Consider the following 27569-nt stretch of genomic DNA (forward strand, 5'->3'; position numbering starts at 1 on the left):
GTCTCGCTCTTGCTCAGGCTGGTTTCGAACTCCTGAGCTCAAACAATCCACCCGCCTTGGCCTCCCAGAGAGCTAGGATTATAGGCGTGAGCCACCGCGCCCGGCCTGTATATCTTCTTTGGAGAAATATATTCAGACTTTTTGTTCATTTTTAATTGGATTATTTGTCTTTAATTATTGAGTTGAAAGAGCACTTTATATATTCTAAATACTAAATACTTAATATATTCTGGATACTTACCAGATACATAATTTGCAAATATTTTCTCTCATTCTGTGGGTTGTCTTTTTTTAAATTGTAATATAAATTGTAATTTTTTAATTGTAATATAAAATTTACTATTTTAACCACTTTTAACTGTTCTGTGACATAGAGTTCACCCATGCCTGTGTTGTTGCATGTGTCAGAATGTCCTTTCTTTTTAAGGCTGAATAATATTCCATCTTATGTAAATACTACATTTTGTTAATCCATTCATGTGTTGATGGACATTTGGGTTGTTTTCACTTTTTGGCTGTTGTGAATAATGCTGTTATGAACATTGGTATACAAATATCTGCTTGAGACCCTGCTTTCAATTCTTTTTCAATTCTTATGTCCAGAAGTAAGATTGCTGGATCATACGGTAATTCTATGCTTAATTATTTGAGGAATCGCCATACAGTTTTACGCAGCAGCTGCACCATTTTACATTCCACCAGCAATGTACAAGGGTTCCAGTTTCTCTGCTTCCTCACCAACATTTGTTATTTTCTGGTTTTATTTATTTTTTTTAATAATAACCATCCTAATGAGTATAAAGTAATATCTCAAATGTGGCTTTGATTTCCATTTCTTTTCACTTTCTTGATGGTATTGTTTACTGCACAAAAGGCTTTATTTTGATGAAGTCCAATTTATCTATCCCTTGTTGCTTGTGCTTTTGGTATTGCATCTAAGAAGCCATTGCCTAATCCAAAGTCAAAAGATTTACTCCTGTGTTTTCTTCTAAGAGTTTTATAGTTTTAGCTATTGCAGTTAGGTCTATTATCTATTATCCATTTTGAGTTAATTTTTGTTTGTGATATAAGGAAGAGATCCAACTTCATTCTTTTGTGTGTGGATATCCAGTTCTTCCAGCACCATTTGCTGAAAACACTATTCTTTCCTCTATTGAATTGTCTTGGCACCCTTGTCGAAAATTAATGGCCATAAATGTGAGAGTTTATTTCTGGACTCTCAATTCTGTTACATTGATCAAATGTCTATCCTTATGCCAGTACCACACTGACTTGATTACTGTAGCTTTGTAGCAAATTTTGAAATTGGGAAGATTAAGTCCTTCAACTCTGCTCTTCTTTTTCAAGGTTGTTTCGGCTCTTCTGGGTCTCTTGCATTTTCATAAGAATTTTAGAGTCAGTTTGTGAATTTGTGCAGAAAAAGGCATCTGGCATTGTTATAGGGATTACATTCAATCTGTAGATCAATTTGGGGAAATTCCGCCATCTTAATAACATTAAATCTTCCGATCCATAAATATTGGATGTTTTTCCATTTTTGTATGTCTTCTCTAGTTTCTTTGAACAACATTTTGTAGTTCTCTAAGTATTATGTTCTTTTTGATGCTATCATGAAGAAATTGTTTTTCTTAATTTCATTTTTCAATTGTTCCTTGGTGGTGTATTGAAATATAAGTGATTTTCGCATATTGTTCTTATATCCTGCAACTTTGCTGAACTTGTTTTTTTTTGTTTTTTTTTGTTTTTTTTTTTCTTGAGACAGAGTCTCACTCTGTTGCCCAGGCTAGAGTGCCGTGGCGTCAGCCTAGCTCACAGCAACCTCAAACTCCTGGGCTCAAACGATCCTTCTGCCTCAGCCTCCCGAGTAGCTGGGACTACAGGCATGTGCCACCATGCCCGGCTAATTTTTTCTTTATGTTTTTAATTGTCCAATTAATTTCTTTGTAATTTTAGTAGAGACGGGGTCTCGCTCTTACTCAGGCTGGTTTTGAACTCCTGAGCTCAAACAATCCGCCCGCCTTGGCCTCCCAGAGTGCTAGGATTACAGGCGTGAGCCACCGCGCCTGGCCTGTTTTTTAGTTTTAATAAGATTTTTTTAATGGATTCCTTAAGGTTTTCTATATACAAGATCATATCATCTGTGAAGAGAGGCAGTTTTACTTCTTCGTTTCTAGTCTAGATGTCTTTTATTTCTTTTGCTTACCTAATTGTCCTGGCTAGAACCTTTAATGCAATGTTGAATAGAGTGGCAAGAGGGGGCATCTCTGTCTTCTTCCTGGTCTTAGAGGGAATTAATTCAGCCATTTTCCATCAAGTATGAAGTTAGCTCTGGGGTTTTTTGTAGATGCCCTTTATCAGGTTGAGGAAGTTCCATCTATTTTTAGTTTGAGTGTTTTTATCATGAAAAGGTATTGGATTTTGTCAAATCCAGTGCTTTTTCTGTGTCTTTTGAGGTGATCATATGGCATTTTTTTAACCTTTAGTCTATTGATATATTACATTGATTTTCTTGTGTTTAACCAACCTTGCATTTCTAGGATAGATCTCACTTCATCATTGTCTGTAACCCTTTTTATATATTATGAGATTCAATTTGCTGGTATTTTGTTGAGGATTTTTGTTTCCATATGCATAAAGGATAATGGTCTATGGTGGTTTTTTTTTTTTCCTTATGATGCCTTTGTTTAGTTTTGATATCAAAGTACTATTGGCTTCATAGAATGAATTGGGAAGTATTTCCTCTTCTTTTATTTTTGAAAGAGTTTGTGAAGAATTGTTATTAATTCTTCTCTAAATGTTTGGTAGAATTTACCAGTGAAGGAATCTGGGCTTGAACCTTGTGTATGCGTGTGTGTGTATGTGTGTTGGCAGGAGGTCAGTTACTAATTCAATCCTCTTACTTGTGGCATTGTTTCTTACTTATGGAGCTTGCAAGCTGCTTGTAGGTATACACTTCTGTAATAGAGAGGGAATCTGCGAAGAGTGGGCCCAGCGGGAATTTGGAAATTTAAGGGTTTCTAGTTGGTTCTGCCTAGAGCCATGCCTTCTCCTCCCCTTTGTTATTACCTTTCCCTTAGAGGAAACAATCTTCCTTCTCCCTCCTGAATGAACACCATTGAGGTTAGGTATAAGCCAAGCCTGTTCCTTGAATAGAAAAGATGGCTGTGTAGCTTCACCTCACACAGGAGGGAGTTAACATTCAGACCAAGAAACATCAGCAGAAGCTCTCTTCCACTTCCCAAAGATACCCCAGGAAGCTGTGAAGCCTCCCAGGAGCCTTCAGGCTAGAATGTGTGTATGTGTGTGTGTGTGTGTTCACCTGTGTATATTCGTGCACTCTGTCTTATCTTAAATATTGATAAAAAGTAAAGGGACCTCAACTGTTGAGATTCCCAGATCATAAATGATAGACCATGATGACTACAACACAGCCATTTAAAGAACGAAGTCGCTCTCTATGTGCTGATAGAAAGTGAGCTCTAAGATATATAAGTAAGTGAAATCTGCAAAATAGTGTGCTTCCATCTGTGTCAGAAGAAAAAAAATGGAAGGGAACCTATAGATGCACACAGGCTGGTAAGTGCAGAGTACCGTGGGTACCCAAGACGAGTCAGGGGTGGTGGGAGACTTCATGCCCCGTGGACCTTAAAGAAAAAATTTTTAAACAAAAGTGGCCTTAAACAGAAACATTTTCAAGGTAATGGGCCTGTGTGGATACAGTGGTACGGCTGTGAGGTGGCTTTGTCCTCATGGAAATAGCTGTCCCTTGGCAGAGTCTGCACATCTCCGCCGAGGGATATGAGGCACTCTCCAGACCTCCATTTACTTGAAGCCTTGTGCTCCTCAGAAATCCCTGAATCTGCCTACTTGTGGGAAACTGGTGACAGATCTCAAAGGCCCTCCAAGGTTGGGTGTTCCCTTCTGAGCACTGTTTCAGCCACACAGAAATCCTGGTCTGTCTTTTCAAGGGAAAGGGCTTTTACTGCCCCCCAGCCTCCCCGTGGACTTCTGGCCAGGTGGCTCCACAGAAAAGCACTTTATTCTTTCCTGGCAGATCTAATTATGGCTGCCACCTCCCGCCATGAGTCAGGGAGCTGGGGAGGTGAAGCAGATGCCAGGAGTCTGTGGGCTTCCCAGGCCAAGTGCACGTCCACACCAGCAACCTGTCCTTTTCCACTGAAGGCTGACAGAATTTGCAAACAGGAACAGTTTGGTTTTTTTCAAATATCCACAGACTCTTTGCTTCCACTGGAGTGAATGTTTCTCCCCCTTCACAAAGGATATCCCAGTAGGCTGGGGAGCCTCCCAGCCTGGGCTTCTGAGGTCCCAGGTCAGATTCCAGGCCTGGATCTGGGGCCTCAAACACTGAGGATCCTCGTGTCTCTCCCACAGAGAACACCTTCTGCAGCGGGGACCACGTGTCTTGGCACAGCCCTTTGGATAACAGTGAGTCAAGAATTCAGCACATGCTGCTGACAGAGGACCCACAGATGCAACCCGTGCAGACACCGTTTGGGGTAGTTACCTTCCTCCAGGTGAGGTGCAGGTTAGACGTTGGCTTGAGCCTTTCCTGTAGGAAAAGTTCTGACAGGATGGCGGGGCTTGGGTAGGAGGACTAAAGAGAGTGGGAGGTTTTCTTTGGTCTTCTCTCATTTTCTCTTCCCTCCAATGGTTTTTCAAGTAGATTCAGATGGTTTAACCTGCTGAGATGAGAGAAAGAAGAAAGAGGAAGAGGCTATTTGGGTGGGAAGGAATGGCTGTAATAGGGAGAGTGTTCTGTGAACTGGTAATGACTGGGACCTTGGCAGACATAGGACTTCCCAGCAGGAGCCGGCTCTGGGCTGGACTTGCCTTTTCCCAGAAGCAGCATGACTCTACCCCAGCTTTGTCCAGTGCCTGCTTTTGGTCATGATGAGATCCATGCAAAGGTTTAATTGTCTCCCTGAACCTCCCCTGCTTCCAGAGACGTGGCCTAAGGACCCATCCTGAGTTGGCTCAGGCCTTGATTTTTCTCCTCTGCAGCCTGGAGCTAGACTGTGTCAGACAGACACCTGACCCATCGCAGCAAGGGCAAGGGTCAGGCCTCAGTGCCTGTCTATGGACCCAGACACTCCCTCCTAAGGGAACCACCCCAGTTTGAACACACCAGCCCCTGAGCACATGTCCTGCCTGGGGTCCCCCCACTTGAGGTGACCCTAAGAAAGCCTAGGTGGCTGATCCTCTGGGAGGGATGACCATTAACAGACAGTGGCTTCTTGTCCTCAGATCGTTGGGGTCTGCACTGAGGAGCTACACTCAGCCCAGCAGTGGAACGGGCAGGGCATCCTGGAGCTGCTGCGCACGGTGCCCGTGTGAGTACCCGCTGCCGGGGCCTGCGGGCGGGAGTCCCTCCTTCACCCCACTCCCTGACAGCCCCTGACCAGGAACTGTTCTCCTGTATTCTGGGCCTGGGGCAGCAAGCAGGGCAGGCTGCAGGCCTGGCCCTTCAGCTCCAGACCCTCAGTTACCATCATGTCCCCTTTCCTTGTCCACAGTGCTGGCGGCCCCTGGCTGATAACTGACATGCGGAGGGGAGAGACCATATTTGAGATCGATCCACACCTGCAAGTATGTCTTGAGTGAGGAAAACCTTTCTAGCACACTGTGCCTAGGCCTCTTCCAAATAACACTGGCTTTCATCCTGGGAAAACGGAGGAGCTTTATGTGTGAGTGAGTAGAAATATGGCATAATTTGGAACTTGTCCCCTGAATTCTGCAGAGCACATAGGGAGCAGAGTTTTTAGCCCAGGAAACCTGATCTCAGACACATATATTTTTGCATTTAAAAAGGACAAATTTTATTGTATCTAAATTACATAGCAGCTTCAAAAAATTAAATCACCAGCAATGAAAGAAAATAAGTGTAGTGGATATCGCTTGCTTGCCTAGCATTCATTCCCCTACTTCCCCCTTCTTAAAAGAACACAAGTGCTGTGGCTCACACCTGTAATCCCAGCACTTCAGTAGGCTGAGGCGGGAAGATCACTTGAGGCCAGGAGTTTGAGACCAGCCTGGGTAACATAGCAAACCCTGTCTCTAAAAAAAATAAATAAGAAAAAACTAGCAGGGTGTGGTGGCCTATACCTGTAGTCCCAGCTACTCGGGAGGCTGAGGCAGGAGGATTGCCTGAGCCCAGGAGTTCAAGGCTGCAGTGAGCTATGATGATGGCACTGCACTCTAACCTGGGTGACAGAGAGAGACTCTCTCTAAAAAAATGAGAAAGAGAGAGACAGAGGGAGAGAGAAGAACATGGCTTTTTTTCAGGGAGCCACCCCATGGCCACCACTACCCTGTAACAGACAGTGGCTCAGGTGATACTGACCCCATGGCCCAGCTACAGGGCTGAGTGCTGATTGGTCTCACAATCCCATCCCCACTTTTGACACATTTTCCATCTTTTCCAGTCAGATGCCAAGCTCCTTCCCTAGATAGGTTGGCACTCCTTGATGTGTAAAGGGATCTTTAGACATACAGGCCTGCAGTTGCCCACTCACTGTGGCCCACCTGGAAGAGTTTCAGTGTCATCTTTGCTGTTTTAGAAGCACTCCCTTGGCATGCAGGTGAATTTTGAAAGCCACAGGAGGATAACTGCCTTTCTTACGGGTTGTTCACGAAGCAGGAGAAGCAGACAGCTAATACTGTGCCTGCCATGTATCTGGCTCCTTTTACTCCCCCTACCAACTGCAGGTCATTGCTGCCTCTGAACTTTTTATGCCAGGAGTTCCGTGTGCTAGAGCAAGGGAAAGGTGGCAGATGGACATGTAGCCAGCAGTCCCTGTGTCCTTTACTGCGGACCTGCAAGTTCTTGGGCATAAATCCTCTTCATTCACAAATGATGCTCCTCTGTTTTCCTAATGCCTTTAACAATGAAATTTTCAAATTGCTGCCAGGATCCTCTGTTATCTCTACTTTAAACTCGGTTTCCTTATAGCTTCTACTTTTGCAAGAAGCAGGAACCATGAAGGCTATGTTTCCCTAAGCCCTTGTTCTGCAGCCACACTGGGATCCAGCATGGGGCACTGTGGGCTGTTGTTTGGCCCTATCATAAGTGCCAAGTACTAAGAATGAACCTGGTCCCTTGAACTAGTAGAGTAAGCACACCGTCCTTTGTCTGCATGCTGAGAACAATTCCCTACTTAGTCTTCAGGCTCCCCTGAGACCAGCCAGCAGGACCTAGAGCACCTAGTGGTCTTTAAAAGCAAGCAAGGAGCCTGTGGGGAGAAAGTACAGCCTTCTTCCTGGTGGTACCAAGTATGAACTCCTCTGTGTCCACTTATGTCTTTCCGGTGCCTGCTTGCTTTCGGTTCATTTTAAAGCTAGCTAGTGTTGCTGTGATCCAGGCTCTACCACTAACAAAGATGTGTGCCTGAACAAGTCACTTAACTTCTCTGGGTCTTAACTCCTTCTTTTTACTTGTAAAGTAAGTAGGCTGGACCTGTTGAGCCAAGAGGTGTCTGTCCGCAGATCTTTACCTAGGTGAGGGGCCTCAGGGCAGCCAGTGGAGAGGGAAAAGCTCAGGCTCTCCCCCAAGCAAACCAGGGCCCGCACCTTCCCTGCCCAGAGCATGCCGAGCTGCCTCCCTGCTCAGAATCTCCAGCTTTGCCCAGGATGATGGGAGCCCTGGAAAAGAGCAGAGAGTAGAGGGAGGCATCTCGAACAGGGCCACTTGCTGACTGGTCCCAGGAAATAAGGATAGTACCTGCACTTCCCCCAGATAGGCTCCCTGGCTGACCGCAGGCCAGTGTGGTTCCTGCGGAGCCATGGGAAGAGGGGCAGGTAGGCAGGGGAGTGCAAGTTGGTCGAGGTGCTCAGTCACAAGGAGCTTTATTTGGCCCACATGGCTGTTTTTGGGCAAGATTGCTAGAGCTTTCCCAGTGATCTTTAATCCAAACCTCAGCATCACAGAACTATGTTGTACCAGAAAATCCAGGGATGTTTTGAGTACAGCTCTTCCTTGAGGCCATTTGAAGAGTGTCTGGACTCAGCAGTGCCAAGGGCAGTACAAAGGCAGGGCCGCCAGGGGGTCTGCAGGTAGTGACTATCCTCCAGGCCCCCATTTCAGTCTAAGAAATGGAAAAGAAATTCTATCCAGAGTCCTTTGCCAAACAAGTGAGCTAGGGGGGAAGTCCAGCCCTTCTGCTGTCCAGTGGCGCTTCCCTGTGTGACCACACCCTCTAGCTGTTAGAAGGTGAAACTGCAGGTGTGGCCTCTCCCACCTGTGGCAAGCTTCCACTGTCTTCTGTAGCAGTGACTGGGGGGTTCTTCCTGGAGGATCAGAAGGAGAGGAAGGATCGTGCCTTTCCTCAGGGAAGTAGGTCCTATTTTGGCCACATCAGTTTCATGGGCCAACGTGGAGCAGGCAGAGTTGGGGCTCTGAAACAAGTGTGAAGGCCATTGTACCAGAAGGTTGATAGTAGAGAAGCTTCCCTTGGGATTTTCATTCCTCCTGGCTTCCCCTAATCCTTGGTTCCCTTGGAGGAGTCCAGGGGCTGGCAAAGACCTTCATACATTGGTAACTGGGGCAGAACAAGGTCAGACACCCTGCTCTTCCAGCAGCTGTCCCATGCTCAGCACCTACAAGGGCTTAGTAAATACTGTAAGGGTGGTGGCTGGGAGGGTATTAGTGACCTTGGGCCACCAGTTCTCTGAAGGAACTCTGGCTCTTTGGTTCTTTTCAAGCAGGAGAGAGTTGACAAAGGCATCGAGACAGACGGCTCCAACCTGAGCGGTGTCAGTGCCAAGTGTGCCTGGGATGACCTGAGCCGGCCCCCCGAGGATGATGAGGACAGCCGGAGCATCTGTATCGGCACACAGCCCCGGCGGCTCTCTGGCAAAGGTGGGAGCCATCGCCCAGCTTTCCTCCTTCCTTTTCCCCAGGCCTGGTTTTCAGGTTCTCTAAGATGGATCTCTAACAAAAACAGCCCATTCAATAGTTTATTTCCTGGCCTGATTTAAACAGCAAGTGAAGTCTTCCAGCAGGGTGGAATTAAGGGAGCTTTATTGGCCCATTTCTGGCTGTGTTTCCTGTGTGTATTTCAAATGCACCACCAGCAGGGACTATTGTGTTTCAGATTTGCCCCTTGCAATCTAAGGTCATGAAGGTGAGTGGAAGCCATAGAACAGTCACAGGAAAAGTCCACAGTCCACCCAAGTGCAAGAGAACAAGTGTCGGCCACCCACGTAATTGACACAGGGCCCAGCTCTGGCCTGAAAGCCATGCCAAACCCAAGGATCACTCTGGCCTCAGGCCCTCCCAGGCATTCAATAAGAGAGGCCTGAGTGTGAGGCCAGCTTGCAAACGGTCCCTGCCCCCTGTCCTGCAGATACAGGATAAGGGGCTGTGGTCAGGGCCCCTATACCCACTGTGTTCCTCGTGGGGTTTGGGGAAAAAGGAAGTGGCTGTCCTGTTGGAAGCTGCCCAGGCTGCTCTTGGCTATGGAAACAGTTGTGGTTTTTAGCAAAGGGCGTCCCTAGCTAACTCCAAAGGAAAAGCAGCCACTTACATATACGTGTGTTTACAGCTTCTTTGTCTGCTTCCTTTCTCTATTCTTCTATCTTTTCTTTTTGAAGAATAAGATGCCTACAGCCCTGTATAAAATACCTACATGTGAGATAAAACTTATAAAAGGTCTTTTCTTTCTGAAAAGGACAACTTAAACCCCTAGTGCAAATATTTGAGCCCTTTCTTTCCTTCCTGCTTGTTCTAATGGTGTGCCAAGCCTATCAGAGGTTGAGAGAGAAGGTATGTAGTTATTAGAATCATTCGGTTGCTTTTGACAAAAGAGGTGATTTAAGGAGGGAGTCATAGTCTTGTCCAAAATTTCAATCATTATTAGCTATATTTTAAAAATTACAGAAGTAATCTGTGCCACTATAACAAATCAAACAGAAAAGTTAGTAATCATCTCCTCCCCACTCTAAGGCCACTCTTTGAGCAACTAATGTTAATTTACTTTTTTTTATGTGTTTACAGTTTGCAGAGGTAAATTTTAGATCAAAATCTCAATATAGGGGACCAGACTAGCAAGCTTCACCCCAAAGACCAGCAAAGCACCTCTCAAAGAAATAATCCCACCAAGGGACTCCTCTTTCACCTCCTGGCTCTTGGTAGCTCCATGGAGAGGCAGAGATCCCTGGGATAGGCCAAGGTGGGAAGATGTTCTCAGCATCCCACTGACCCAAGCCCAAGGGGAAGGGGTGGCAGGGCCAGGCAATAGTTGACCGCACAGAATTCAGAAAGGTGTGTATGAGGCACCTGCCCATTCATGGCAGGGCAGTTGCAGCCCTTACTTGCATCCATTTCAGTGGGAAGGGTCCCTGGTGGTCTAGGGCAGTGGCAAAGGCCTTGTCAGTCAGTCACTGTCTGAAGCCATGTTAAGGGCAAACCAGAGGCCTGTGACACAGAAAGGACAAGGACAGTGAAGAGTGCTCTTCTTTTTTTTTTTGAGACAGAGTCTCACTCTCTTGCCCGGACTAGAGTGAGTGCCGTGGCATCAGCCTAGCTCACAGCAACCTCAAACTCCTGAGCTCAAGCGATCCTTCTGCCTCAGCCTCCCGAGTAGCTGGGACTACAGGCACGCGCCACCATGCCTGGCTAATTTTTTCAATATATTTTTAGTTGTCCGATTAATTTCTTTCTGTTTTTAGTAGAGACGGGGTCTCGCTCTTGCTCAGGCTGGTTTCGAACTCCTGAGCTCAAACAATCCACCCACCTCGGCCTCCCAGAGAGCTAGGATTACAGGCGTGAGCCACCGCACCCGGCCAAGAGTGCTCTTCTGAAGTCCAGAGGCCACCTCGGTCTTCTGCAAGAATGGTGCTCTTCAGACCCAAAGCTTCTTGAGAGCATGGTGCTCCTCACAGTCTCCACTCAGCTTTCATTCTGGATGTCTAGAGTGGGCTTTTCTCCAGCATGTCTGCTGAGCCAGATTTCAAGGGCAGGGTGGGGGTTGCTGGGAGCCCAAAGGGTCATTGGGCAACTTAGTGGTGTCATTGCAGACACAGAGCAGATCCGGGAGACCCTGAGGAGAGGACTTGAGATCAACAGCAAACCCGTCCTTCCGCCAATCAACCCTCAGCGGCAGAATGGCCTCACCCACGACCGGGCCCCGTAAGTTCCCAGTATCCCTGGGTTGGGACAAGAGGACGGTTTTGTCCTGAAGGGCCTGTCCCTGTGAATTGCATGAGAGAAAACAATGCCCATAGCCCTTGCTGGATAGACCCAGGGTGTGTGGGCTTAAGGGCAGGCATGATCTGGGGCACACAGATCTGTGGGTCATAGCAAAGGGCCTCAGAGGGGACCCAGTGCACCGTGAATATAAACAGCAGTAAATATTTACATGAGCTGAGTGAACAGGAGGCCAGGTTGGGGCAAAATCTGACTTGGGGCCTCCCAGCCTGTGGGAGCCCATTGTGCTGAGCATGGTCCCCTCCTTATCTCGGCCTCGGCCAGAGTTGCCCTTCCTTCCTTCCTGGAGCCTGGTCTCCGGCTGATAGCTGCAACCCTGGGGGCCTCCCTGTCTGGCCAGCCCCGCACTGGATGCCTGCTGCTGAGGCCCTTCTTCCTGCCTCCCTTCCCTGGGGCCCAGGGAAGGGAAGGGAAGTCCTTTGCAGGCCTCCGCTGCTTGTTCAGGGGCCCTGTAGCCCTTGGGAGAGAGACCGTGGCCACCCTCGAGGTCAGATCTGCTTCCTGCCAACCTCTCTTCCTCTGATAGGAGACAAATGGTGGGAGGGCTGGAGCTAGGCACCCCTCTCTGCCCTTAGTCCCTGGGTAGCTCCAGGGAATAGCTGCTGGCAGGGGGTACCTGGGAGCGCCCAGAGAAGAAACCTTGCCTGCCAGGGAGGAAATTGCTGTGCCTTCGGCTAAAAGGGAGGTTGACTAATCCTGCAAGACCAGGGTGATCATCCTTCTTCTAATAAGTCTTTATTACACGCTTGCTATGTGGCAAGCTCAGGACCCAGGGGACCATCTGGGGTGCACGGGCTCTTCCTTTGGAGGAACGTGAGTGGAACAATTACCTTTTAATGGCATGCGTCTGGCTGTAGATGCAATTTGTTGGAAATGGCTGCTGCTTTGGATTCTAGTTCCAGTTGCTGATTATGGTCCCCAGAAATGGTAGTGATTCAGTGCCCTGTAGAAAAGACAGGTCAGCGAGATCTGGAGTAGTTAGGGAGGGCATCTTGGAGAAGGAAGAATGAGAGGGGACCTTGAAGGCGCCTTAGAATTTTAACAAGCAGGAAAGGGAGCTGAAGGGGATGGTGCAGGTGAGGCCTGGCTGGTTAAAGTTAAGGCTGCGTCCTGGGAGCAGACCGTGGAGTAGGGAGAGTTACTCTGGGAACAGGGCTGCCCTGGTTGGCTCACCTGGTGAACCTGCCATCCAGAAGCCATGAGAGTTGAGCTCTTTGGCAAGAGTCTGGAGAAGCCTCCACCACCACCTCAGAGCAGCTTTCAACTCCAGCCCATGGATTTCTCTAGCCAGCTGCCCTGAAGTAGGTGGGTTGAGGCACCATGATCTTCCCCTGGCAGCAGCAGATGGCCTTGCTGGGTTATGGGCCATCTGGAAGCTCTCTACCTGGGAGTCTGGACCTTGTCCTGGGGCCATACTCCTTCCCATGCCCTGGTACGGCTTCTTGCTCTGGACCTTGTTGGCACTGATGGGAGGCCAGAGGTACTTGTAGGCTTAAAGTCTCTAGCAGATTGTCTGTAACTTGGAGACAGTCTCAGCCCAGATGGTCCTCCCCCTCTGGAAGGCCAGGATTTCTGGGCAGAATGGCAAGGGTTCCTGCAGAGATAATACCCATTTGCCCCTATTGTACGTCTGGGACAGGCCCGAGATCTCACTCCCTGACTTGGGTGTACTTCCAGCTGCTGCACCCCTGGACATAGCAAGAGACATGAGGCTCTGGGTTCCCAGATACATGCGTAAGCCCAGACTTACCCACACTCTGACCGGGCAGTGGGACATTTGGTTCTGGTCTGAGGCCTATCTGTAGACACAAGGCAGAGAGGCTGCAGCCTCTACCCTTTGGCTGAGTTGGCTGGGATATGGACAGATGGGTGGCAATAGATCAGAGGTGCCAGCACTCTCTGGGGTCACCTCCCCCTCCCTACAGCTTAAGTGCCCAGTCAGGACTCCAAAGTGCCAGAATCTGCAGTCTGAGGGAATCAGAATGTTTCCTCTGAGGTTCTCAGTGCTGGTTACCAATTTGTTAGCAATTGGTTGAAAATGATTCCTTCTCCTTTGCCAAGAACATTCTCCAACACACCCCTCAAGTCTCTCAGACTCTAGTTTCCTGTTATCTCAGGATTGATGGTAATGGACTCAGTTCAGATTAGCAAGCACGATTATAATATCTGTGCTGCCCACCCTGGGACCTGACCCCGTTTCAGATGTACCACATGGATTGCAACTGAGAAAGCCGACCCAAAATGTGCTGGCACCAGTGTTTGCTGCTCTCCCTGTGAGGGAGCAACCAGCGTGGGTCTTATTTTGTCTGCGTGTCTGATTTTGTCAGGCTTTCTGGGCAGGAGAGCTCTGATGCATGGGTCTTCCTGGGTCTGTATATGGTCAAAGGAGGATGCAGAGATAGGTCAGAGGCTCAGAACAGCTGATCAAGCCTGGGCATTAGCAGCTGTGTTCTGGCCTACTTGGGGAAGCTGGGCACTTGCACTTTTCACACCTCAACAGTAGCTAACACTTACATAGTGCTTATTCTGTGCCAGGTAATGATCCAGGTGCTCTATACCTACACTAATTTAATTCATCCTCATAGCTACTCTATGAAATCAATAATCTTATATATCCCCCTTTTACAAATGAGAAAACTGAGGTACAGAGAGGCTAGGAGATAACTGGTCCAAGGTTAGAAAGAGTGAGAGCTAAGGGCCATCCATCAGCCATGAAAATGGGTGTGATCCTCCTTGCTCCATTCTCAGGGACCCAGTGAGCGACACATAAGACTGTCTCTGGGATGATAATGACCCTCACTGGTGGAACTCATTTAACTAGTTGTAGCATGAATAGGGACCTCTCATGTGACACTGAGGGCAAGGCTAAAGCCTCATGTTAGAGGCTTACTGTGCTTATTTAGCTCTAGGGAGGATATGCCATGAGCCTCAGTGATTCCAAATGCCAGAAATAACGAGCTGTGTCATAATTGGCTCATTTATACCAGAATTACTTTTTGACACAAGGCCTTGTTTTATTCAAGTTCAGAAACAAAAACAACCCTATCTCTGGCCCTTCTACCACCTCAGGGCTAGGGGATTTCTTTCTTTCTGAGGCCCTATTTCTTCCCAGAAAGACAGGCCCCTCTGGGTAACCTGCTCCTCTCCCACTCTCCATTGCCAGCCCTCCTCCCACCGCCTTCCCGGAAGGAGAGTCCTTGGCCCTCTTTGGGGCTTCTTCAGCATTTCACAACCCTTGCATTCCAGCCGTGAAATTTGTATCTTGCTTTTCCCAAGATGATCGGTTGAGAAAAGCCTCCTTCAGCTTGCTGGCGCCTCCCTTCCCACTGCCTGCTCGGGTGAGTTTGGGAAGCATGGGAAGCAGCTCCTTTGTGCCACTTGAGGACAGCCTGGCTTCAAGACATTGCCTGCCAGCATCTGTCAGCAATCTAGTGGGGGAAATCACTGGGCATGCTCTCTGTCTGGGGAACCTGGTCAGATGTGGACTGTTCTGTGGAGTGCTGGCCTTAGCTCCTCCCGCCTCCCCACAGTGGCTTGGAGGGGGGTGTGGTCAGGTGCATTGCGTGGGGAGGTTTGCATTTCCATAACCTATTGCTCGGATGCTGGTACCCTGCGTCCGTATACCAGTACCTCCTCCTCCCTCAGCCAGTGACCCAACAACAGAGGTTGTGGGACCTTTGGGAGCTCCCTGGATTGTGCATCCTCCCAGAAAAGGGCAGCACTGATACGTGTGTATGTACACGTGTATTGGAGGGGGAAGGTTCCTGACTGAGAGAAGCACTTTGTAGTTGAGGCACCTCTAAAAAGCAAACTCACCATCATTGCTGAGCCAAGTTTCTTGGTCTTCTGGAATTGCACCAGCAGCTTTTAAGACCTTTTTTTTTTTTCGGCCTGAATTTCCTGGCGAATTAAGGTTTTATAGCATGAGTTCTCCTATTGTGACATTCTCATCTGCAACACCTCCCCAACACACACACACCCCCACACACGTGTACACACATATTTTTTTTTTCTTTACTTTTATGAGTGTCTCTGCTCCCATCTGTTTGGCCTTTTGGATGGGGTGACTTTGCTGCCTCTAATTCCCATCTTGAATAGCTTGTAACCTGGCCAGGGAGTCATCTTTTAGAAAATTATGTTTTGTTTTGCTCAGCCTATGAGGTCCATGAAGATTAATTAGAAGAAGAAAATATCTCGTTTGCATCCAACCTACCAGTGAATTGGGGTGAAGGAAGGTGAGTTTCCATCTGGGGAAACAGCTGGGCTGTTGCTGGTGCCTCTAGCACGTAGGGCAGTGTTGGGTAACCCTGCTCTAAGGGTCTCTCGTGTCAGCGCTGGGGCCAGCCTGGAGCCTGCTCTGTCATGCTGGCTTCCCTCACCACTCCCACGCTGGGGAAGTACAGTTGTTTGCACTGGAAAGAAAAACCCAAAAAGAAACAGCCCTGCTCTTAGGGCCCCAGCCAGGCTCTGCAGGGCTGATGGGAGGAACAACCCAGGCCTCTCTGCTCTCTGCTTCCTTTTTGCCTACCTCACTGTGATCCATGTTGTCATGCTAAGTGCCTTTCTCAGAAATACACATTTCAAAGGGCAGAACAAGAGGCTGCACAGCAAATCTGGCAAGGGTAAATTTCTGTTTTAACTTCATTCTTTGCTCCACTTCCCCAAAGAGATGAAGCCATGGCCATTGTTAACACCCCAACTTCAGAGTTCCTGACTGACGCTTTGAATTCTCAGTCCAAACACCGCATTCCCCTTCCTCAAGTTGCACAATCAGGAGTATTTTTATCGCCCATCCTTGATCCTCAGTGTCACCCAACACTTCAGCAGTGAGTCACTTTTCCAGGGAAGGGAAAAGGAAGGTTCAAAGGTAAGAGCTGGAGAAAGGAAATGATTCAGTCTCAAAAAAAGGAAAGCCAGGGCTTTGGCCCAAGCATGCTCATTTGGGAAAGCAGGGAAAGCCACCACCCAAGTCAGAGGGCAAGGCTGGGGATGGAGGTCCCTCGTGCCCAGAGAAGTTAATAGCCAGGTGGGAGTCTCTCCAAACCATTCTGGTTTAGGGGGGAGGGGGCTGCCCTGTAAAATTTAAAAAGAAAAAAAAGTTGACCAGGCAACCCCCTAACCTTCACACAGGTTATACTTGCCCTGTCTTCTTCAGCCACATTCTGTCCCACCATTCCATCATCACATTCCATTTTGGGGATGTTCACGGTGAAAATAATGCCTTTTATCATTTGGTTGTTGGTTTTTACCAATAACCTTTTGTGGCCTTTTACTCCTGGTATCATCCCTGTCAGAGAATTTGTCAGAATGATCAGGTGATACAGCCTTGTGCTTAACAGCAACTTTGGAGGTGAGCTGCTCCCCCTTACCCTCTACTCCACACCCCTACCCTTTCTCAGTCCTGCCATGAAGGGAGACCTGCAGGTGGTTCTCTTTCTGGAAAGTTCAAAGCTTTCATCAGCAATCAGAAAGCAAAAGGAATCATCTCCCAGCTGAGAGGCAGAAGCCAGAGGTTGGGCTGGGCCCAGCAAGCCAAATCCACTTCACTTCTGAACAGTTGCCAACCCTGATGCCCTGGTTCCTGTTCCCAGGTGTCCCCAAGGAGAAGGCCCCAAGTTGTGTGGCCAGTGCAGACGTCATGACTGTCACAGGACTGAGATTGCAACTAAAAGGAGTCTTGGTGGTTCAGCTCCTCTTCTTCCCACCCGTGGATAGAATATGACCAATACCCTTTAGGCTAACTTGGAAAAATTAAGACTTTTCCATCTGAAGAGACCAGGGTGGAGGGGAAGCATGGGTAAGACCCTGTCATTCTGTAACATGTAGGTAGGATGACCAGGGTATACTATAAACCATATAGTACTAGAAATCAGGAATCTATCTTGACACTGAAAGCACAGGGTATATTAGGATATGTAAAAAAATCACCTTATGCAGTGAGAAGTCTAAATATAGAACGTGTCATATATACAAGTGGTAAAGACCAAATGAAAGATTTAGACCCATTCCTGAATTCCTGATATGTGCCTCTAAACGGTACCATAAATCCTGGGCTGGACAGGTTCTTGTGGCTGAGCAGGCAGTTTTATTGCCCATTACCATGTGCCATTCTGTGTTGTGGGCTCCTATTGTCCCCATTTTGCAAATTAGAACACTGAGGCTTAGCTGGGTTGTATAACTTATCTAGAGTCAGACTGCTAGGAGTAAGTGTCAGCTGAGATTTGAACCTCAGGTTGTTTGACTCCAGATCTGGGCCTCTTTACCACCGTGTATTGCCTGAAAAGGTGGATAAAAGTGGAGAGGGTGCCTGCCAATTCACAGGGAAGAAAAAAAAAAAAAAACCTGGAAAGAAGGGCCTTGGAAGTCTACATAGCAGTGCATAAAGTTGGTATTTCAGTTTGCCTGGAAACCCCTGAAGGTGGCAGGTCAGAGGAGACCACTTGGCTGAGAGAGGCATACTAAAAAATAAAGTGAAATCTGCTAGAGGATACGCTCCATCAGAATGAATGAGGAAGACATATGGGGTACAGGAAATGGGATCCAACATGAGAAGGAGGCAGGAGAATCACAGGGTGAAGGGGAAGAATGATCCCAGATGGCAGCTGTGCAGCAAGAATGGAGGGCAACCAAGTCAGATGGGAGTAGGTTGGAAGGATCCTCTGGAGAAATGTCTTTAACAAGATAAAATTGATAAATACTTGATGTATTTGAATATCTTGGGAGGAGGGTCTGTAGACCATTGGTAATAGTAATTCTTATTGAATTGGTGATAAACACACAGAACAAGTTATTAAATCCAAGAAAACAGAAAATTATGACAGAAAGGAAAAGTAACCATAGTACACTACATGGCTAAACTGTAATAGCATTGATATAGTCATAACAATGTAAGTGCTTACTACAGATTTGCACAAACTTACAATGCAGTTATCTTGGAAAGATGGGAAGGTGGCATGAAAGAGAGCTAAAAGCTCAACTTGCATAGTGGGGAGTCAATAGGTAAAGCCTGAAATACTGGGAACTAGTAATAAAGTATGTTAGAAAAATATCAAAGAAAAATACGAAAAGAATCAGCTAACAGAGGAACAGTGGTTGTCTCTGAGGAGAGGGGTCCTGGGAAGACTGCTGACTATAGTAATGAGCCTTATGGAACCATCTGACTCTTTTTTTTTTTTTGAGACAGAGTCTCACTGTGTTGCCTGGGCTAGAGTGCCGTGGCATCATCCTAGCTCACAGCAACCTCAAACTCCTGGGCTCAAGTGATCCTCTGCCTCAGCCTCCCAAGTAGCTGGGACTACAGGCATGTGCCACCATGCCCAGCTAATTTTTCCTATATATTTTTAGTTGTCCAATTAATTTCTTTCTATTTTTTTAGTAGAGACGGGGTCTCGCTCTTGCTCAGGCTGGTTTCGAACTCCTGAGCTCAAACAATCCACCCGCCTCGGCCTCCCAGAAGGCTAGGGTTACAGGCGTGAGCCACCGCGCCCCCAGCCGGAACCATCTGACTCTTTCAACTTTTTTTTTAAAAAAGTAAAAAAAAAAAAACAAAAAACAGTAACGAAGTGATATTGTATAAGCTGTTATAGCTTGCGCCGCCCAATGAAAAGAAAAGACACAATCCAGGTAAAAAGCACAAAACTGACACCAAGGCAAGCCCAGGGGAACATCAGCTTCCCTGGCCTCAGGCTGAGAGTCAAAGGTGAGCAGTGGAGAATCACTGATGGGCCCCCTGGAGAGTGTCTGTCTAGGGGGAAAGAAGATGATGAGGGGACTCAGCTCTGGCCCCGATCCTGACCAGCAAGGAGGAGGACGAGTAGGAATGACAGTCCTGGAAGAAAGCAGCTTGGACAGGTAAAGTTCAGGAGGGAAAACCCTGGGCCCCTAGGCCCTAGAGGAGGTCCCCACAGCCTTTTTGGGGAGTTTGTTGGGTGTTAAGTGAAAAGGGGGTTCTCTGGCTAAGGCTGGAAAATGCTGGCTTACACAAAATGAAACCAATTTGTTTTCCTTCTGTAGTCCTCCTCAGAGGTCAAAATGCCAACATTTAGTGAATCTCTACTCTGAGATACAGCACATTGCATCCAACCCTTGCCACACCTGTTTTTCTAGAGCTAAGAGTTCAGGGAAAAGATAGATGTATCTTTCTTCATGGCCTTGGAAACCCAGAAGGAAAGACCCCTCGAAAGGGATGGAAATTTTCTTTTTTCTTTTGGAGATGACTGCTGGAATGCAGTGGCATGAACCTTGAACTCCTGGCTCAAGCGATCCTCCTGCTTCAGCCTCCCAAGAAGTTGGGACTACAGGCATGTGCCACCACATCCAGATAATTTTTTGTGTGTTTTTTGTAGAGACAGGGTCTCACTATGTTGCCCAGGCTTGTCTCTAACTCCTGGCCTCAAGCAATCCTCCCACCTCAGCCTCCCAAAGTGCTAGGATTATAGTTAGGAGCCACCACAACCAGCCGTGTTTCTTACGAAAAATATTATGATTATGTTTTAGCCAATACCAGGGAAACCTGGGGTTTTGTCTGAGCTCTTTATTTACTCATGGTCTGACCTTGGGCTAGTTATGTAAATCTCTGAGTTTCAATGTTTTCATCTATGAAAATGGGAAAAATAATGCCTATTTATAGGGTTGTTATGAAAATGAAAGGAAGCAAAATATATAAAGTATATAAAGAGTTTAACTTAGGACCAGCAGGAGATATAATACCTCGAAGGATCAGTATAGGTACATAGAGAATCCTTCATACAGTTCAAATTTTTGGAAGAATTTGAGCAACTGCTGGAAGGAGAAGTATGTTACACCAGCACAGATTTAAGAGAACAGAGTCAAGAAGAGCTAAAACTAAGAACTGAGTCTTGCAAAAAAGTGCTATGACCAACAAAAAGGACTTTATTTTTGTACTTCTCTTTGGGGCAAGAAGAAGAAGAAAACCTAGGCCCCATTGTTTGGACAGAGTAACGTTAATCAGTGTCAGAAAGCAAAATTTACTTAAGTTCTGTTTTGGGTCCATCTCAAAATGAATGGTTATTAGACGAGGAAGGGTCACACTGGCATTGACAAGAGGATTGAAGCCCTGATTTCAGATCTGGCCCATGTGTGTTGTGCCCAGAACACCAGAACTGACAGGCGAGATTCATGAAGCTGGTGTCAGTAATCTTTGAGGGAATGGGAGAGAGATGTTGGCAGACTGGAAGCACTCAAAAGTTTCAGGGTACAAAAAGTTCTTGCACTCTCTGGATTAGAGAGCTTGGTGTCACTCTCAGGGAAAATTCTCAACTAGATTATTCAGCAAGTAGTCTGGGAACACTCTAAGGGAAACAGTGAGCCCTGAGCATCAGAAAGAGTCAGGCTTGCAAGATCATCATCTCTGCCTTTTTAGAAATGCTTACCTGCTTGGTAGACAAAGGAAGTACTGTAGACCTTATACAGGTGAGGTTTAGCAAGACATTTTGAGAATATTCTGACATCATTATAGGCAAGACAGAAGTGTCCAGAGAGCATCCAGAGGGTGGGGGGCTTGGTGATGGGAAGGTTGAGTTGATGTATAACCGGTTGGATGGGCATACCCAAAGGGTAATGATGTCAGTCTGTCAGCCTGTCTGCCTAACCCTGTCTTGTTCACTGTTTAATCAAAGCCTGGGATGAGAACATCAATGGCGAATTTATCAGTTTTGTCAGTGATGTGAAGTCAGGAAGAAATGCCAATATGATGGATGCCAGAGTCAGGTTTCAGAAATTCCTGAGCTGCCTGAAACACTAGCCAGATAATGCAGAGTTCTGCTCTTAGCTCCAAATAATCAACAGTACAAACTAGATCGGGAAGAAGAGGTCCCAGGCAGCCCATAAAAGCCTGAGGGAGATTTCACTGACAGAGAGTATGATATGAGTTGGTAGTATGATGAGGTTACAAAGAATAGACAATTTGATGACAGTTTTAATAGAAATAGAGTATTCCAAACAAGAGAGATCATAGTCCCTCTGTGATCTACACTGTTTAGACCACATATTGTATTTATTTCCCCACACAACAGTTTACTTCCGGACATGACATTCTGGTTTTTGACAAGCTAGAATGAGTCCAAGGGAGGGTGACTTGAATGGGTGGAGGATTTCAGAACTTGTCAAAAATGTAGTTGAAAGTTGGGACCACAGATACTAGGGAAAGAAACTGTTGATGGGATGTAAAGAGCAGCCTCAGGGATTTGAAAGGCTGTCATGGGAAGATGGATTAAACCACGTTTGGGCAACTTGAAGACCAGTAGTTTGAAAATCGCAGGAAGGCAGATTGTGCTCTGCAGAGGGAAGAAGGCCCTACCAACACCTCCCTTGGGGGAACAAAGGCCCCAAGGGTTTTTGTTGGCCTGTAGCTGGGCCTTCCTGGAGCACCAATGGTTGACCAGGGCCTACAGTGTCCACTCAAGTAGTCAGGAGCCCTTTCATCCCCATCTCAGAAGCCCCCTCTCTAAGCTCAGGGCAAAAAAACCTTTGCCTGGCAGGGGGACTGACTTGACCACAGGCAGTTGGATTCTGGGCCCAAGGTAAAGGCAAACATTTCTATTAAACCATCAACATTCTTGTGGGAGGATCATACAGACTTTTAGAGGCCACCAGCTAACATCAACACATTAATGTATTCATCAGATATATTTTGAGCACCTATGACATCCCAGGCACTATTGATGCCTCATATGAGTCATCTCATTTAATCCTTATGACCTTATTGTTATTTATTCCTAATGAAGAGGATGCTGAAGGCCGGGCGCGGTGGCTCACGCCTGTAATCCTAGCACTCTGGGAGGCCGAGGCGGGCGGATTGTTTGAGCTCAGGAGTTCAAAACCAGCCTGAGCAAGAGCGAGACCCCGTCTCTACTAAAAAAATAGAAAGAAAAATTATCTGGACAACTAAAAATATATAGAAAAAATTAGCCGGGCATGGTGGCGCATGTCTGTAGTCCCAGCTACTCGGGAGGCTGAGGCAGCAGGATCACTTGAGCCCAGGAGTTTGAGGTTGCTGTGAGCTAAGCTAACGCCAGGCACTCACTCTAGCCAGGGCAACAGAGTGAGACTCTGTCTCAAAAAAAAAAAAAAAAAAAGAGGATGCTGAAGCTTAGGGAACAGTTAAGTCGTGTGCCCAAGGTCATACAGGACTCAAACCCAGAATCCGTGCTGCTAGTCACTATCTTCGGCAGTATGACCCTGGCCCCAGGCCCCTGGCAGTCCCCCGTGGGTGTAGGCTCTGCCTCCCTGGAAGCCCCTCTCCCATCCAGCCCTCAAAGCCCTGTCTTCCCCTCCACTGGGAACTCGGGGAGAAAACAGCCCAGCTGAAAAATTAGGCCACGCTGCCGAGCACACTACTTATTTTTTTATGACTAAGATTAAGCTGACAACCATGCAAAACATTGCAAACCTGTGTCGGCTGCAGACTTAATACCTCACCCAGCCCACACAAATAATTCATGCTTCTGCATCGATGTCCAGAAAAAACAAATCAGCAAAAAGCTGGGCTCCTGCGTGTGTGTGGAGCAGCCGCGTTTCCATCGAAGCAGCATGCCGGAAATACCCAAGCTCCAGGACTGCAGATCTAGCATTTTGCAATTTTTTTTCTTTTAAAAGATTAAAGTACGTTTCAAATGATTGAAGATTGGTGGGAGGTGTAAATGTGGGCACTTGTCACATTAATTCTTCAGATGATTAAGTTCTTTTCCATTTCTTTAAAGCTGTTTGCAGTTGGGTTTGATGTCCTCGTTCTGGGTGAGTGTGTTGTGGCAGTTACCAAGGTGACTTTAGCTGACTTTCAACAATTTATTTTTCCTCCAGCTTGAGACGTCTCTAGCCCTGTGTGCTGTTGATTCCTCTCCACCAGCCCTCACCCCACCTCCCATTGCTATTCATCAGCATTTTTGCCTGCACCAGAGAAGCTGGGATTCTCCGGCAGGCCCCTCCTGCCAGGCCAGGCCTCAGCCCCTTTCAGGAGCAGGGTGGTTCGCCTGAATGTGAGAACCTGTTACCAGAGATGGCACAGGGGAGTGATTGTGAGTCACCCCTGGTTCTTCCACTTAAATACACACTGAGACCTTAGGCTTGTCACCTCATCTCTCTGAGCCTACAGTGGCACTTGCTGTGAGGACTCAGTGAGGGAACCTGTGCACTTAGCAGAGGGCCTGGTGCAGAGTCAGGGCTCAACAAATGTGGGCTGCTGTTGTTTCCTGAGTTCTGCTCTTATTTGGGCCCCAAGGGCACCCCTGTGTCACCACTGAGCCCCCACCCCTCAGAAGGGAGGGGTGGTAGCCCTGGCGGAAGGGAAAGAGAGTTGGTCAGAAGTCTGAGGCTCCCGCTCTGGCCTGCCACAGACCTGCTCTGTGGCCTTGGATGCATTACCGGCTCTCTCTTGTAAAGGAAAGAGGTAGATTAAACAACCTTAGAGTTTCCTTCCAGTCCTGAAATACTGTGACCCTCTTGGCCATAGCATTTGTCTCCTTCACAGCTCTTGTGAAAGGGTTTGCCAGGGAGAAGCCAGGGGAAAAGGAAGTTTCAGCATTTGCTTTAGGAAGCCAGAGGAAGGAACCGCTTTATGAAAGGGCAGTCAAATCTGAGGGTAGATCCTCACAAGGGAGAGGACCAGCTGGTGGGAACAGTCCGCATTACCTCAGGAGCATTTCTAAACCACTGCCTCAGCGGGGCCCTAGCTGTCCAGCCTTGTCCTTCATCTCTGCCTGCTGACCTCACGCCCTTCCTGGGGAGGTGCTCTGCCTGGCCAGGGGCCTCACTGGCTACAGCCCCCCGCCCCCCACCGTGTGTGAGGAGGCTGGGCCTGTCCCTCAGTGGCTGTCTGGCTGTCATCCTGGGTGGCTCCTGCCTGCCTCTTGAATGATAAATAACAAGAGCTTCTCACCCAGTATTTTGATGGACACTTGGGGAATTGTTCTGAGATTCACAGCCCAAACCAGGATCCGGCCTTTTGAATGGGATCAGTGGGTAACTCTTATTTCCAGCTGAGGCAGATTTGAGAAGTTGTCAGTGGGAGCAGCTGAATTTGAAAGAGCAAATCTTAGAATGCAAAGGGACCCCATGGCCCAGCTGTGAGACAAGCTGTTGGTGTGGAGCAGGGTAAGAGGGAGTGTGGGGCAGCAGTGACCGCTCACTGTGGCTAAGGCCACAGTCAGGAGGAATCTGATACGGGGCTTCTGGGGCCTGGAAGCCCAATGGGGGATGGGAGGAGGTCCGGTTCTACCTCCCAGACAAGCCCACTGCTCTACTCCTGAAAGTCTGACTTCCACCCCCTCAGTGAGGGTTGTATCCTGTCCTGGTTAGATGAAGGGTGTGGATGTCACTGCAGCTCCCGGCCACTGGCAGGAGTGTGCGTGCTCAGAGCCTTCTTAGGCTTAGCTGGACAGAAGCTCCTGGAGCTGCATCTCATGGTGCTCTACCACCCCAGGCTTGGAGAGCTTGGGTCTGAGGCTCCAGGGCAGGGGAGGAAGGGCTCCCAGAAGCTCCTGCTGATATCACAGGGAAAAACAAACTACTGTGCCATAAACTTTAATATAGTGTGTTGACCAAAGATGTAGGCTTTAGAACCAGACCTTTCTGAGACCAGACCTCAGCTCTATTCACTGCCTGGCTGTGCAACCTGGACAAGTTACTTAGCCTCTCTGATCTCCAGTTCCTTGTCTGTAGGCAGGAGATAATAGTAGTACTCACCTCATGGGGGCGTTGTGAGGAGCAGCCAGTCAGTGAGAAATGTTTGGCACAGTGGCTGGCACTTGACAAGCACATATTGAATGGTGGCTGTTGTCATCATCAATCACCATCATTGTCATTATTATTCAGGAGCCCGGCTGGAGACTCCCATTTTGCTCCTACCTGTGTTTTTTTTACCTTGTGCTAAACTTGTTCCCGTGCTTGCTTCACAGGAGCCGCAAAGATAGCCTGGACAGCGACAGCTCCACAGCCGTCATTCCCCATGAGCTGATTCGCACTCGGCAGCTCGAGAGTGTGCATCTGAAATTCAACCAGGAGTCAGGAGCCCTCATTCCTCTCTGCCTAAGGTGAGCCCCCCCCCCGCCATAGCACCCAGCTCCACCTCCAGGGGTCACTTCAGAGCCTCCCCAATCCCCTCCCCCAACATGCATGTCCTCCAGAGCCCTCAAGGAGCCACCAGGCTTTTGCTTGGCCATCTCCCCCAGTGAGGCACCTGTCAGGGTCCAGGGCTCAAGGAAGGGAGGAGAGCTACTCCATCGTGGGCCTGTTTAGGACCCTGGGGACTCTGAACCAGCCAGTAGCCCCCACATCACTGCACCATGCAGTTTTCTCCTTGCCCAGGCCTCTGGCCCGCCTAAGTGGTGGGAAGTCTTTGAGCAGTGGCAGCCAGTTGGCCCTGTGGATCCTTCCTAGAGAGGGGCTCTCTTCTCTGCATCTCTTGTCTATCCCAGAGCAGTGGCAGCCCCCAGCGGGCCCAGGACTGTGGCCAAAGAGCACCACTGGTCTCTGTTCTGATTGCTTGGTTGATAGACCTTCCTCATTTGTGAGTTTTGGAGTCTGAGAATCCACAGGGATTAGATGCTGGAGAACGCTCCTTTGTCCTGAGAATTGTTACTCAGCCCTGTTCCCCTCAGGAAAGTTCTGTGACCCAGGGAGTCTCAGATGGCCCCAGCCACTCCACAAGCCCAGGGTCAGGGAATGGCAGGGTCACCAGTAGCACTGAGTTGTTGGGGTGAGGGTTCTGGTGGGTTGGTCTCTATTTCTCCTGCTTGCTGCTTTTCTCATGCAGAACACTCAGTTCTTCAAATCCAGTGGCCAGCCCAGCAGACTCCTTGAGGGACCAGGAAGCCCAGCTGTGTCCCTTCTGCTATTGTCCACAGTGCCAGAAACCCAGCCCTGTGGCCAGAATTCAGCTTTCTGCTCAGGGATGCTGCATTGGGCTGAATCTGTTGCATCTGGCTTCCTCCATAGCCATTTGGGCTTCCACCCTCACTTGATAGTAGTGGAGGCAACAAGAGTAACTCTCAACTCAGAGTACGGTGACAAGGAAGGAGTTACACAGTTTGGACCCTCCCCAGTGTCCCCCAAGTCCAGGGAAGTAGCTCAAAGGGTAACCAGCAAGACCAGCCACCCTGGGCATCAGGGCCAAGATGGTACGTGATCAGAATGAGCAGGACCTGGCAGGGGCCACCACCAGGACCCCAGCCGCTTCCTTCCCAACACTTCTCTGGCCCAGGCACAGAGCCTTTAGACTGGGGAAGTATTAATCTAAGGCAGCCTGAGAAGGCAAAGAGCAGGTTTTTTTTTTTTTGAGATAGAGTCTCACTCTGTTGCCTGGGCTACAGTACCATGGCATCAGCCTAGCTCACAGCAACCTCAAACTCCTGGGCTCAGGCAATCCTTCTGCCTCAGCCTCCCAAGTACCTGGGACTACAGGCATGCGCCACCATGCCCGGCTAATTTTTTCTATATATATTTTTAGTTGTCCAGATCATTTCTTTCTATTTTATTTTTTTAGTAGAGACGGGGTCTCGCTCTTGCTCAGGCTGACCTCGAACTCCTGAACTCAAATGATCCTCCCGCCTCGGCCTCACAGAGTGCTAGGATTACAGGCGTGAGCCACTGTGCCCTGCCAAGAGCAAGTTTTGCTTCCTTTGCTGACTGGCACCTCTGCCCCAGTGGTTGCCCCTGCTTGCCCTTCCCCCAGGTATATTTCCAGACTGGGGATTAACAGTAACTTCTCATGGCTCCATCAGAGTGACCCCACCTTGGCTTCAGCATTTTTTTTTTAAGATGTGCTTGTAGCCTTTGGGCTAGCCATCTAAATGTTATGGGAAAGCCCAGGAGCAGGTGGAAGATTCTCCCCTGGGCACTGTGAAGTGTCCTGCTGTGAAGGCACTATGCTGTCATCCCAGAGGCTCTGAGATTTGTTTAGAAGCCTGCCGTGGTGGCTCATGCCTATAATCCTACACTTTGGGAGGCTGAAGCAGGAGGATTGCTTGAGGTTCAAGACCAGCCTGAGCAAGAGGGAGACCCTGTGTCTACAAAAAATAGAAAAATTAGGCTGGTTCAAACAAAGGTAGTGAGTTATCTCACTTGATTGTTCACAGTCAGTTACAGATTGAACTCCTTGTTCTACTACTTTCCCCCCTCCTCACTACTGCCCTTGACCAGTCTTAAAAAAAGAATTAAAAAAAAAATAAAAGAAGGGATTAAGTATTTGCACAGCGGCTTTGATCTGCGGGCATTTCCTGAGTCCTTGGATGTTCGGTATCCATGACAGGGAGGATCTTGAGTGAAATCCATCATTGTCCTGTGAGGAAATTCTGAGTGTACAACCAGTGGCTGTAAACCATCTAGATGT

The 27569-nt window shown here is 48.0% G+C and overlaps 1 protein-coding gene across 1 annotated transcript in view; it reads left to right on the forward strand.

Annotated features, from left to right (window-relative positions):
* Positions 1 to 27569, forward strand: part of SUFU (suppressor of fused homolog (Drosophila)) — a 108881-nt gene that overhangs the window by 67505 nt on the left and 13807 nt on the right. Inside the window, exons 4-9 of the mRNA XM_012661779.1 lie at positions 4393 to 4535; positions 5266 to 5351; positions 5535 to 5607; positions 8722 to 8875; positions 11035 to 11146; positions 25138 to 25272. Coding sequence (XP_012517233.1) covers positions 4393 to 4535; positions 5266 to 5351; positions 5535 to 5607; positions 8722 to 8875; positions 11035 to 11146; positions 25138 to 25272 — 703 coding nt within the window. The remainder of the gene's footprint in view (positions 1 to 4392; positions 4536 to 5265; positions 5352 to 5534; positions 5608 to 8721; positions 8876 to 11034; positions 11147 to 25137; positions 25273 to 27569) is intronic.

This window comes from Propithecus coquereli, unplaced genomic scaffold (genome assembly GCF_000956105.1).
Source record: "Propithecus coquereli isolate 6110/MARCELLA unplaced genomic scaffold, Pcoq_1.0 Scaffold73, whole genome shotgun sequence".
NCBI lineage: Eukaryota > Metazoa > Chordata > Mammalia > Primates > Indriidae > Propithecus > Propithecus coquereli.